Source organism: Sminthopsis crassicaudata, chromosome 2 (assembly GCF_048593235.1).
Source record: "Sminthopsis crassicaudata isolate SCR6 chromosome 2, ASM4859323v1, whole genome shotgun sequence".
Taxonomy (NCBI): domain Eukaryota; kingdom Metazoa; phylum Chordata; class Mammalia; order Dasyuromorphia; family Dasyuridae; genus Sminthopsis; species Sminthopsis crassicaudata.
Window position 1 is genome coordinate 330,752,662 of NC_133618.1, and position 14,359 is coordinate 330,767,020.

At 39.0% G+C, this 14,359-nt stretch overlaps 2 protein-coding genes across 3 annotated transcripts in view; one reads left to right on the top strand and one right to left on the bottom strand.

Annotated features, from left to right (window-relative positions):
• The window catches only part of ZBTB25 (zinc finger and BTB domain containing 25), a 93,525-nt gene extending 82,043 nt beyond the window's left edge, over positions 1 to 11,482 (bottom strand). The window contains exons 1-2 of one of the 2 annotated variants that reach the window (XM_074290359.1): positions 11,305 to 11,482; positions 9,373 to 9,504 (exon numbers count right to left, since the gene is read on the bottom strand). The gene's annotated coding sequence lies outside the window, so the exon portion shown is untranslated. Of the gene's footprint in view, positions 1 to 9,372; positions 9,505 to 11,155; positions 11,226 to 11,304 lie in introns of those variants that run through there. The other variant, XM_074290364.1, reaches the window with a different exon arrangement.
• A 528-nt stretch (positions 11,483 to 12,010) lies between these two features.
• On the top strand, positions 12,011 to 14,150 carry HSPA2 (heat shock protein family A (Hsp70) member 2). The gene is given in 2 exon segments (XM_074290357.1): positions 12,011 to 14,042; positions 14,045 to 14,150. Coding segments are annotated over 2 exon segments (1,905 nt in total). The 5' UTR covers positions 12,011 to 12,166; the 3' UTR covers positions 14,074 to 14,150.
• The last annotated feature ends 209 nt before the right edge of the window (positions 14,151 to 14,359 follow it).

Here is a 14,359-nt window from a genome sequence, read left to right on the forward strand (position 1 = left end):
GAATATGAAAAGGCACTTTCCAAGGGAAGGAATCCAAACTATTAATAATCATGTTACAAATGCTACAAATCTCTAATAAGGAGAGAAAAACACATTAAAACAATTCTGAGATTCTACTTCATATCTATTATCATTGTTGAAGGTGTTAGGAAAGGAACAGGCACACTAACACATTATTGGTGAAGTTGTGAAACATTCTGGTCATTTTGGAAAATTTGGAATCATGCTCCACAAGTCATGACACTGAACTTTTGACATAACACCATTTTTAGTTCTTATAGCCAAAAGAGATAAAATAACCAGGGAAAGGACCCATATATAGCAAAAAAAAAAAAAAAAAAAAAAAGTTAAATGAGGATTTTTGCTATAACAAATAGCTGAAAATGAAGGAGTATCCATCAACTTGAAGATGACTGAAGAAATTATGATATATGAATGTAATGGAATATTACTACAGCATAAGAAACAAACAACAAAAGAAGTGGATTTAGTTAAGTATGTATCAACTCTAATGAACTGATACAGAGTGAAATGATCAGAACCAAGAGAACAATATATACCATGTCTATAACATTTAAAGAAAATTGAAAGACATAAGAACTCTGATCAATGCAATGATTAACTGCAGTTCTAGAGGGCTTCTCTTCTGACAAGTGATGAAGAATAACATCTATTTCTGGACATGCTTGTTATATAGTTTAGCTTTGTGTGATGAGGCTTATTTGATATAAGGGAGAGGTCTGTTTGTTTTAAATTTGAAGGAGGTCTTGAGTAGGGAACGGGGGGGGGGGGGGGGGGGGGGGGGGGCAAGTGACACGGATGAATCATTTGAAAACAGCAACTGGAGGTTTAGAGAGGCATCCCAATAAACAGGATAGTTGTTATATACTTAAATAAAACAAACCAACAACAAACTTTTAGTTTCATATGCAATATCCTTTTATTCTGTTCTAATTTGTAGGTAGAAATGCCCATATTCATTGATATTAAGACCCTCCCTCAAGGTTTTAATTTTAAGTTAGTATTAGTATATTGAGTTTTCTCCCCTGAAAGTGATGCCACAGTCCCTATAGACTTGACTCATGACTCCAATAACTAAAATCCCAGTAGTCTGGGGACTATATTGTAGGTACCTGGGCCAGTTCAGGTGAACTCTCTTGATTTCAGCCAATTGGTTTTGCTGCCAATTGTTCTGTTTATCTCAGCAAGCTTTCATTCATCTCATTCTATATAAACCAGCTGGTTCAGGCACTTAGAACCCTACAAGGGGGGAAAATGGACCCTTAATGAAATATGGTAACTTTTAAGCAATCCTGATGAAAAGGCCAAGGCTCTATCTTTTCCTGATAAATGGACAGAAACTGGTGTGTGTGTGTGTGTGTGTGTGTGTGTGTATGTATATATGTATATATACATATATGTATATGTATATATGTATATATATGTATATGTATTTATATATGTACATGTATCTATACATATAAAAATATGGAGAGGGGGAGGAGGGATTAAGGAAAGGATGATAGAGCAATCTTCTGGTAATGAAAAAAGCCAACTCTTCGTCAGAAATTGGAGCAAAAGAAAAAATATAGAAAGATGTCAAATGGTTGTGAGATGCAGAAAATGGGAGAAGGAGAAGAATATGGCAAATTATTTCTATTCTGGCCTATTATGAGGCAAGGTGAAATTGGGGAGAGGTTTGGAACACGTACTGTAGAAGCAACATACAAAACCAAGCAGCAAAGATTAAAAGAACTACTTTGCTACAATGACAGACTAGTTGAGATTAGGTAAAAAATTTGTTGTGAGCCCAATCAATATAAGCTGTGACTTTTCTTCAGCTTCATTCAGCAACACATGAATAGGAACAAAGGAGTAGATGATGAGAATAATATTTATAAATAAAGATACGTGGCAAGTAAAAGGTATGAAAGCTAAAATGATGAATTTAAAATCAGAACACCTAAGTTTGAATTCTATCTCATTCTACCAGCCATACAACCTTGGACAAGTTATTTAATCTCTCTTTTTAATTAATTGTTAATTTCTTCATTTGTAAAATGGGGATAATTATCTCACTTTATGGAATTGTTGTAAATGCTAAATGGGATAATATATACTATTTGTAAACCCTGAAGTGATATATAAATGTTAGTTGTTGTTAACTATTACTTGAACTAATAGAATCAGAGGAGATCCCCAGGAAGAGTGTACATGTATGGTGGGGGGGAAAAAAAGTCCAAGAACAGAGCTTTGGGGACACCCATATCAAGTAAACAGAAATAGAATGATTACACAGGGAAGAAAATACAAAAATTCAGAGGAAGGAAAACCAAAATTAAGGATTAACATCAAGATCAAATGAATTAACATATGTAGAACACTTGGCAAAACTTAAAAATTCTATATAATTGCTAGCTATCACTATCACCATCATCATGATGAATTGTCAAAATATATGAATAGCCTGACCAAGTTACTTAACCTCTCTGAGCCTCAGTCATCTCATTTTTAAAACGAGGAGGCAGGATTAGGTAATCCCCTTTACCTCTAAAACCATGACCCCCTAATTCCAGGACAGAGTCTCGTTTTTTTACTACAATTTATTGGTTGACTGTAGAGGTTAATCTTATAAAGGAGCAAATGTGACCAGAACAAGACTGATGGAATGGAAGGAAGGATAAAGAGACAATCACAACAAAGAGCAGTTGAGGGAGTCAGGAAGGAGGGGAAGCAAGACAGAAGATAAATCTGAGAAAAGGGGACAGAGTTATTTTTTTCTCTTGTGATCAACCAACAGATCTGAGAATCATACAGAGATGAATATTTAAAAATCAACATTCTGTAGCTAGCAAAAATCTTTTGTTTGAATTTTTAAAGTAAATTTATGTTTTATATTTTAGAATGGGAAGCAAAAACTTTAATAAACACAATGAATGCTGAAGTTCAAAATATACTTTTTGTCTTAAGGGAAGTTAGGGGATAGGAAGAAGAAAAGCTGCATGAGCTGTCCATTGAATTCCTATCTTATTTTAAGGCCTACCTTAAATGTTACCTTCTCCTAGAAGATTTCTCTCCAGCCTTTAAGCTGATATCTTATCTGTTTTGGTAAAACCCTTTTTTGTATGGACCTCCAACACTTGGATTTTAGTTGTCAGTATCACATTCCTCTGCTAATCTGTAAACTCCATGACGTAGAGAATATGTTTTATTTGAACTTTGAATCCTCCTAGCACCTAGGTCACATAAGGAGCTTAATAAGTATTGTCTGAATTGAACTCATTAAAAGAAGGTGAGAAAAAGGAAGAAAAATGTCAGGTATTGTTATCGTATTTGCTCTTATACCAATCCTACAAAATGAATAAATATTAAATTTATTATTCTCTCCATTTTACAAATAAGAAAATTGGAACTCGAAGAGGTTAAATGTCTGACTTGCTAGGGATAGAATTCCAAGCTATATAATCCATCACTCTTCTGCCTTCATTCAACAATCCAGCATTCTCTTTTACTCATGCCCTCTTTTACACAAAGAACTAAGAAGGCAAGAGACAGAGAAAAACAAGAGAGAAAGAGGCAATAGATTTGGGACCTTAGGTAAATTATTCATCACATCTTGGGTTTCATAGTGTAATCCTTTCTGCTCTCTGAAATAATAAACCAAATCAAATCAAACATTTGCAAAGTGCTTAGCAGAGTGTATGGTACACATAGCAGACTTTACTTTAAATCCTAGTTATTATAATTATTAAACCAACCACTATTCCTTGTTTTTATCTTAGATAACTTAACCATTCAGAGGTTCTTTGAATGGGAAAGGCACAGCAATCCATCAGGGGAGAGAAAATTTTTTATAGCATGCTATGTTGAAAATTAGATTAAAATCAGACAAGAGATTAAATTTTACTATATAATTTATGTTCCAAAACAACTCAAAATATCTAAAAAATGAAAGGTTTATTTAAAATGTACATACTATACAAAAAGAAAAACAAGCTACATAAGAGGTTTGATGCTTTCTGTTCAATTGTGTATATATAGGAGTGTTCACTTTAGTTGGCACTAATTTCACAATAAAAAGTTTAAAATTTTTTAAAAATAAAATTATATATATATGTATATATATATGCATATATATATATATGTATATATATATATATATATATTGTCATAAGATCTTTGGCCATATACACAAAGCAAAGACATAACTTTTTAAAAATGCTAAAGCTTTAAATCCAAAATTAGAGATCATTAAAGCATGCTAACCAAAGAATTTTAGTTAGATAAACCTATCAAATATTGTATTCTGATTGCCTTTAGTATTAAAGAAGTATATAAACATGTGATCAAAATAGGCACAAATGAAATTTGTCTAACAGGACTATATTGTAATTTTTTGAAAATAGTTATTTTATTTTTTCTAATTACATATAAAGACAAATCTTAACATTTAAAAAGTTTGAGTTCCATTTTTTCCCCTTCCTCTCCCTATCTTCTTCCACTCTAAGATGGTAAGCAGTATGATATAGATTTCATATAGGCAATCATGTAAAACATATTTCCATATCATAGTCATGGTGTGAAAGAAGAAACAGACCAAAAGGAAAAAAAGAAATCATTTTAAAAGTATGTTTTGATTTCCATTTGGTATTGGCTAAGAAATAGACCGGTAGATCAGTGGAACAGATTAGATACAAAGGACAAAGAAGGGTACATCTATAGCAATCTAATCTTTGACAAACCCAAAGATACCAACATTAGGGATAAAAATTCATTATTTGGAAAAAACTGTTGGGAAAACTGGAAATTAGTATGGCAGAAATTAGATATGGATCCACACTTAACACCATATACCAAGATAAGATCAAAATGGGTCCATGATTTAGGCATAAAGAATGAGATAATAAATAGATTAGAGAAACAGAAAATAGTCTACCTCTCAGACCTGTGGAGGAGGAAGGAATTTATGACCAGAGGAGAACTAGAGATCATTATTGATCACAAAATAGAAGATTTTGATTACATCAAACTAAAAAGTTTCTGTACAAACAATACTAATGCAAACAAGATTAGAAGGGAAGTAACAAATTGGGAAAATATTTTTAAAGTTAAAGGTTCTGACAAAGGTCTCAATTCCAAAATATATAGAGAACTGACCCTAATTTTTAAGAAATCAAACCATTCTCCACTTGATAAATGGTCAAAGGATATGAACAGACAATTCTCAGATGATGAAATTGAAACTATATCCACTCATATGAAAGAGTGTTCCAAATCACTACTGATCAGAGAAATGCAAATTAAGACAACTCTGAGATACCACTACACACCTGTCAGATTGGCTAAGATGACAGGAACAAATAATGATGAATGTTGGAGGGGATGTGGGAAAACTGGGACACTGATACATTGTTGGTGGAGTTGTGAAAGAATCCAGCCATTCTGGAGAGCAATTTGGAACTATGCCCAAAAAGTTATCAAACTGTGCATACCCTTTGACCCAGCATTGCTGCTATTGGGCTTATATCCCAAAGAAATACTAAAGAGCGGAAAGGGACCTATATGTGCCAAAATGTTTGTGGCAGCTCTTTTTGTTGTAGCTAGAAACTGGAAGATGAATGGATGTCCATCAATTGGAGAATGGTTGGGTAAATTATGGTATATGAAGGTTATGGAATACTATTGCTCTGTAAGAAATGACCAGCAGGAGGAATACAGAGAGGCTTGGAGAGACTTACATCAACTGATGCTGAGTGAAATGAATAGAACCAAAAGATCGCTGTACACTTCAATGCTGTATGAAGATATATTCTGATGGAAGTGGATATCTTCAACATAAAGAAGATCCAACTCACTTCCAGTTGATCAATGATGGACAGAAATAACTACACCCAGAGAAGGAACACTGGGAAGTGAATGTCAATTGTTAGCACTACTGTCTGTCTGCCCAGGTTACTTATACCTTCGGAATCTAATATTTAATGTGCAACAAGAAAATGGTATTTACACACATATATTGTATCTAGGTTTTTTTGTAACACATGTAAAATGTATGGGATTGCCTGTCATGGGGGGGGAGGGAGTAGAGGGAGGGAGAGGATAATTTGGAAAAATGAATACAAGGGATAATATTATAAAAAAATTACTCATGCATATATACTGTGAAAAAAATCTAAATAAATAAAAATTTTTTTTAAAAAGTATGTTTTGATTTGCATTCCGATTCCATCAGTTTTTTCTCTGGGTATGAATACCATTTTTTCTTATATATATTTAAAATTGTCATGATCACTTTACTGCTGGAAATAGCTAAGTTATTCATAATTGATCATTGTACAGTGTTGCAATCTGTTATTGTGTACTATGTTTGTTCTGCTTATTTTTTTTTTATCAGTTCATGTAAGTCTTTCCAGCTTTTTCTGAAATCATCCTGCTTGTCATTTCTTATGGCACAACAGCATTCTACTAAATTCACGTAGTATACCTAGTTTAGTCTTTCCTCAATTTCCAATTCCTTGCCATCACAAAAAATAATTTTTGTACAAATAGATCCTTCCCCCTTTTAATGATTTCTTTGAGATACAGACCCAGTGGTGATACTGCTAAATCAAAGGATATGCCCAGTTTTATAGCCTTTGGAAATAATTGCAAATTGCTCTTCAGAATGTTTCAATCAATTCATAATTCCACCAAAAATGTGTTAGTATTCCAATTGTCCCTATCTTTTCCAACATTTAACATTTTTTCTGTCATATTATCGAATCTGAAAAGATGGAAGGTGGTACTTCAGAGTTGTTTTAGTTTGCATTTCTCTAATCAATTGTGATTTAGAGCATTTTTATATGACTATAGATATCTTTGGTTTCTTCATCTGAAAACTTCATATCCTTTGGCCATTTAAAAGTTGGAGAATGACTTATATTCTTGTAAATTTAACTCAGTTCTCTATTTGAAATGTGAGAAATATTTGAGAGGTCTTTATCAACAACACTTGCTATAAAAATTGTTTCCCGCTTTCTTCTTTTCTTTTAATTTGGTTACATTGGTTTTACTTTTTCAAAATCTTTTTAATTTGATGTAATCAAAATCATCCATTTGACATTTTATAATGCTCTCTATCTTGTTTAGGTATAAATTCTTCCCCTTTCTATAGATCTGACAGGCAGATTATTTCTGCTCTCCTAATTTGCTAATGCTTATCACCCTTTATGTCTATATTATTTGCCCATTTTGATCTTATCTTGGTATCTAAGTTTCTAGTTTCTACCATACTACTTTCCAGCTTTCCCAGCAGTTTTGATCAATTAGTGAGTTTTCACCCCAGGAACTGGGGTCTTTGGGTTTATCATACACAAAATTACTGTGGTCATTTATTATTGTGTCTTCTGTATTTAATCTTTTCTACTGATCCAGCACATAATTTCTTTGTACCAGCTAATTTTGATGGTTATCACTTTTTAGTTCAGTTTGAAATCTGGTACTTTCAATCTACCTTCCTTTGCATTTTTTTTCATTAATTTCCTTGATTTTTGTTCTTCCAGATGAATTTTGGGATGATTTTTTTCTAGCTTGGTAACTTTTTAGCAGTTAATTTAGATTGGAATGTCATTTTTATTATATTGGCTCGGCCTATTCATGAGCAACTGATATTTTTCCAATTGTTTAGGCCTGACTTTATTTGTATGAAAAATGTTTCGTAATTGTGTTCATATAGTATCTGGGTTTGTCTTGAAGTATTTTATACTGTTTACAATTATTTTAAACAGAATTTCTCTCTCTCTTGCTGCTAAACTTTGCTGGTTGCTAAAGTTGTTAATTAATTCAACTAGTTTTTTAGTTCTCTAACATTCCCTAAGTATAATTATCAGCAAAGAGTGGTTTTGTTTCCTCATTGGCTATCCTGATTTTCTTCATATTCTTTCTTTTCTCTTATTGCTATCACTAACTTTTCTAGTACTATACTGAATAATAGTGGTGATAATGGACATCATTGCTTCACCTCTGATCTTCACCTGACCTAGCAGGTGACTGTAATTTTAAAAAATCATTTAACTGATATTAAAATTGAGATGCCCAAAACTAACAATTTAAAGTTTATTATTTTTAAATAATTAAAAATTGCTCAGATGAAAAAAGTGCTTCACAGGAATCTAAAAGGCTAATTTATTTTAGTACTGCATTTATATTGTGAAATTGACTTTGAAATTATTCTTTAAATTGAAATGTATCTAATCAGTATAATATTTTATCAAAATGTTCTTTTCTATAGCTGAGTTCTTTCTTCAAAGTGCTAAGGATCTTTTTAAATGAATGATTAATACAATTGTATTATTTCATTTCCCATCCAGATGCACTGCCCTAGACTTCATCATGATACAAGCACTTCCTCTTCCTGGAAGATCACTTCAGCCCTAGAACTCCTCAGGACACTTTCCCCAAGGGGACCCTTCCTGTGATGGGGGGGGTAGAGAACTCTCAGAACTTCCATTTAAGGAGGTCACGAGCAGGTCAGTTCTATCTCTTCATTTCCCATCTAGCTGTCCTCCTATGGACTTTTCTATTATGCTTGGCATTAAATATTTACTATGTTCAAAAATAGTGTTCATTACAGACCAAATCAATGCAAGCGCAACCCCTGCCAAAAGTTTAGGGAGCTATCTCAAATATGAAACAATTAACTTTATTGGGCAAAACGCTAATTCGAAAAAGTCATAAACCACGAAAACTTACTTCTGTGGTTTTTGAAAACAGGTGTTTGAAATGATTATACTATGCTTTTTTCTGTGTTGTCTATGAGAGCTGTTTCTAGTAACTATATGAAAAATCCCTTTTTTGCTCTGAAGTTTTAAACCTATGGAATGATTTTTGCTAGAGATAAGTGGGAGTGCCAGATAGGCATCATAGTGTCCTGCAGGAGGCTGGTCTCAAGAGTCAGAATGATGGATTCCACTACTTCTGCCGCCTTTCGCCTATACAGTCCAGGGTAAATCAGTTAACCTTTCAGAGCCCACAGACAAGTCCTTAAGGCTAAATTGCAGAGCAGGGGTCTATGTTAGTAGAGAGAGTTTCTTCTCTGGGAAGTGTGCTTCTCATAACAATGAAATTATAGATCTGGTCCAAAAATATGGATGAGCCTTAGAAGTGAGCAAAATTTTTATGAGTCTCACTGTCCTAACAAAGTGTTTATGATTGTGACCCCAAAAAAAGTTTCTCTGTGTCCTGTTCTAAAATCATTTCTCTAGATGCCTTTATTTCTTCCTCTGGCTTCTCTACTCTCAATAACTGAAAAGTAAAAATGTGTGATCTCATACCTGATTTTAAACAAACAAACAAACAAACAAAAAAGATGGGTATCAAGCCCTTCATACTCACTATTTGGAGACAGTACGGTTGTAGATACTTATCAGTATTATCATTCTTTTTGCGCACACTTTTAAAACTTTGTTTCTTCCATTTTTACTTCAACTCCCTTGAGAGAGGAGAAGGTAGGGATCCGAGGAGTTGCTGTTTGTGGTTTTAAAAAGATGAAGTCAGAAAATTAGAATGAAAAGAAATGAACAGGAAATGAGTATAAATTGGAAATTGCCATGACCATTTAAGACCACCCTAAACTCTCAGTGCCAGAGTTTGTAGGGCATTGCTTTTACTGCTCCCAGGTGTGTTATATACAAAACATTTTTCAAATCGGGGCTCTAGAATTCTAATTATTTCCCCCTTCTTCTAACACTTTGATTCAAATAATGACAGAATTTAGAGCTGACAGGCTTTAGAGAGCCATCTTCCTCCAGTTGTAACTAAATAAGGCCCAGAGAAATGAAGTTATTTTGCCCAAAGTCACATTCAGAATAAATAGTAAAAGAATTACTTGAACCTGTCTTCCATCCACTTTAGGAATTACTGATTAAACCTATTACTGTAGTCAACTCAAGAGAAAAATAAAGAGCACTCAGTCAGATGACATAAATTGTAAAAGGAAGTTAAATTTGGAAGCATTTAAAGTCACCTTGAGGTGGTACCTGAGGTGGAAGGAAGGGAGACCTCACAGCAAACATTTATGGAGCACCTACTGTATGTAACTTAAAATGTAGGAAGCAAGAGAAAGGATGGAGGGGGGTAGGGTAGGGAGGGCTACAGACACAGAAAGTTGTTAATTTCAAGCTTCTGGGTACTACTGACTCCCTGATTTCTACACAAGATATTACATCTACCAACAATATGTATTTTCATGGCTGCCTCCCCTATATCCTAGGCCTGTTTGACTTTTCCTCCTTAACTATGCCTCCTGGCCTCCTTGAAATCTTTTCCTTTTTCAAGCCTTTTCCAAGACCCTCTGAATATGAGTTTCTTATCTCTGGGATTACTTCCAATTTATCTTGAATATATCCCGTACATCCATACTTGTTTACACGCTGTCTCCCTCACTGGAATGTAAACCCCTTGAGAATCAGTTTTTGCCTGTCTCGGTATTCCTAATACTTATCATAGAGTGGCATTTAGGAAGAGCTTGCTTAATAAATGCTTGCAGACTACGGATTTCTGAGTAAAAAGTCTCGCTGCCTGCCCATGCAATAGGCTTTATAAAGTAGTACCCTTTCCGGCCCCTAGGCCTTTATTTTCCTGACTTGGAAACAAAGTTAAATGAAACCCAGCAGCTGGGGAAACTTGATTCCACACCGGCCTTTTACAGCTCAAGTTTTAGAGACCATTAACTATTTAAAAGTAGCCTCGAGGCAATGCATAGAATGGTCATAGGCGCCGAAGGTTCAGGAATGGTCACTTTCGTTTTTTAAAAGCCTTCCACTCTTCCTTTTCCAAGAAAGGGCATTAAAATTGATGCTCAATTTCGGAGCTGAAAAGCATTACGCTGAAAGTCATTTAATCTCACTATACCCTTCCCCTCACCCACTTTACAGATGAGAAAACTGAGGCTTAGCAGGAGTTAAGTGACCTAACGTCACATATTTAATAAGGATTTGAACCCAGTCCTTCTCATTCGAGATGGGATGACCGGGGAGGGACGGGGGTCGGGGAAATCTCCGGACAAGTTTCAACCTATTTGCCTCAGTTTCCTGTAAAATTGCTAAAAGAACAGCATCTACCTCCCTAAAGTTGTTGCGAGAATTAAAATGGCATATTGTAAAAACATTTTGCAAACCTTAAAAGCGCAATATAAAGCAATCAATACTAATGAAAGGGATTAGTATTATTAGCACACAGCCTTTCCTGGGTGAGTGGGTGAGGGGCGGTGTATCGGGGGATGGGCAGGGGGAGGGGACGTCCCCGGCTGCCTCGGTCCTTCCTCACCCCTCGGAGCCGCTGGAATTTTCCACAGTCACCAAATAAGGGTAACCAGCGCCGGGCGCGCGCCCTCTGCGTGCTTAACCGTGACATCTGCCATTGAACTCAACTTTCCAGAAGGACCGCGGACGAAGCAGTAAATCACCCACGCTGCCCCCGAGGCTCCCTCCCCTTCTGCCTCTCCGTTCCAGGCCCCCGCGCGCCCTTCCCACCTCGGACTCTCTTCTCTTCTCCCCGACCCCCCCCCCCCCACTCCTTTCCGAGCGGCCCCCAAGCTCCATCAGCCGCCCGTGAGTACCGGGCTCCGCTCACTCGCTGTGCCCCCTGCCAATCAAGCGAACGTCGGGCGAGCCCGCCTTCGGGCCATTACGAGGCAGTGGAAAAAAGAGTCTGGACTGGTAGGTCGCGAGCCCAACGCCCCCCAGACTCATCCCGACTGCGCGAGATACGGATGCCCAGGCTCGCCCGGGAGGGCGGGGCGCGGGGTGGGGTGGGGGGTTCATTTGCATAACGGACGCCTTCCTGCCTCCTCGCGCCGGCTCAAGTCCCGCCCCACGCCCTGCTTGAAATCTGTTGGGCCACCGGCCCATCACTCCGGCCGAGGAAAGCCTGTGGCACCGGCTGGAAGGGTTTGTGCGGGCGGGTCCGGGAGTAGATTGGTCCTGGTGGTGTCTAGGAGGTGGTGGGAGGTGGTTATAAAAGCTGGGGTCGCGGGTGGTGCGGCCGGGAGAGGTTAGGCTAGTGCGGAGGTTGTCGCCGAGTCGGGGGACGGAGGGGAACCTGGCCGCCGACCGTTGACGACGCGGTTTCTCATCTCCTATTGTGTCTCCTCCCTTTCTCCCGTCCCCTTTGCTCTCTTTCAGTCAGGATGTCTGCGCGGGGCCCCGCCATCGGGATTGACCTGGGCACCACTTACTCGTGCGTGGGCGTTTTCCAGCACGGGAAAGTGGAGATCATCGCCAACGACCAGGGCAACCGCACCACCCCGAGCTATGTGGCCTTCACCGACACGGAGCGCCTCATCGGCGACGCCGCCAAGAACCAGGTGGCCATGAACCCCACCAACACCATCTTCGACGCCAAGCGGCTCATCGGGCGCAAGTTTGAAGACGCGACGGTGCAGTCGGACATGAAACACTGGCCGTTCCGGGTGGTGAGCGAGGGCGGCAAGCCGAAAGTGCAGGTGGAGTACAAGGGGGAGATTAAGACCTTTTTCCCGGAGGAGATCTCCTCCATGGTCTTGACAAAGATGAAGGAGATCGCCGAGGCGTATCTGGGGGGGAAGGTGCAAAGCGCCGTCATCACGGTCCCGGCCTACTTCAATGACTCACAGCGCCAGGCCACTAAGGACGCCGGCACCATCACCGGCCTTAATGTCCTGCGAATCATCAACGAGCCCACAGCCGCGGCCATCGCCTACGGCCTGGACAAGAAAGGGAGCGCGGGGGGAGAGAAGAACGTGCTGATCTTTGACCTCGGGGGCGGGACGTTCGATGTGTCCATCCTGACCATCGAGGACGGCATCTTCGAGGTGAAGTCGACGGCCGGAGACACCCACCTGGGCGGGGAGGACTTTGACAACCGCATGGTGAGCCACCTGGCCGAAGAGTTCAAGCGCAAGCACAAGAAGGACATCGGCCCCAACAAGCGGGCGGTGCGACGCCTGCGCACCGCCTGCGAGAGGGCTAAGCGTACCCTGAGCTCCTCTACTCAGGCCAGCATCGAAATCGACTCACTCTATGAGGGCGTGGACTTCTACACCTCCATCACTCGAGCCCGATTCGAGGAGCTCAACGCTGACCTCTTCCGCGGGACTCTGGAGCCAGTGGAGAAAGCCCTACGAGATGCCAAGCTGGACAAGGGACAGATCCAGGAGATTGTGCTGGTGGGCGGTTCCACTCGTATCCCAAAGATCCAGAAGCTGCTGCAAGATTTCTTCAACGGCAAGGAGCTTAACAAGAGCATAAACCCTGATGAGGCTGTAGCGTACGGAGCGGCTGTTCAAGCTGCGATTCTTATCGGAGACAAGTCGGAGAATGTGCAGGACCTCCTCCTGCTTGATGTTACTCCGCTGTCCTTGGGTATTGAAACCGCAGGTGGAGTGATGACTCCCTTGATTAAAAGAAACACCACCATTCCCACTAAGCAGACCCAGACCTTCACAACTTACTCTGACAACCAGAGCAGTGTCTTAGTGCAGGTGTATGAGGGAGAAAGGGCAATGACCAAGGACAATAACCTGCTTGGCAAGTTCGACCTCACAGGTATCCCTCCAGCTCCCCGTGGGGTGCCCCAAATCGAGGTAACTTTTGATATAGACGCCAATGGCATCCTCAATGTCACGGCAGCAGACAAAAGCACCGGCAAAGAGAACAAAATCACCATAACTAATGACAAAGGCCGTCTAAGCAAGGACGATATCGACCGGATGGTACAAGAAGCAGAAAGGTACAAGTCAGAAGATGAAGCAAATCGTGATAGAGTGGCTGCTAAAAACGCAGTGGAGTCATATACCTACAACATAAAACAGACGGTCGAAGACGAGAAACTGAGGGGCAAGATAAGCGAACAGGACAAGAACAAGATCCTGGACAAGTGTCAAGAAGTGATAAGCTGGCTAGACCGAAACCAAATGGCAGAAAAAGATGAGTTTGAACACAAGCAGAGAGAGCTCGAAAGAGTCTGCAATCCTATCATCAGCAAACTTTACCAAGGAGGACCGGGTGGAGGCGGTTCGGGTGCCTCTGGGGACCAACCATTGAAGAAGTGGACTAAAAACATGCACTCCCAGTCAACAGCAAACCTTTACCATTCTCTACACGTTATTTTTTTTTTTCGTTTATACTTTAAAGTGTCAGTGTGCCAAGTACAAAGTTTATTAAAGAAAATCTTAGCCTGCTGTACGCATATGAAAGCAAAGGTACAACAACTTAGTTTAGTAAAGGTTAGTTCTAAAGATTGTTTATTTAAAAAAACTAATGTTCAGGGGTTGTCTTTAATACCTTTTGTGTGTTTGCTAACTTGAGCATTTTTTGTTAACACTTAACAGTTTGTGCATGAA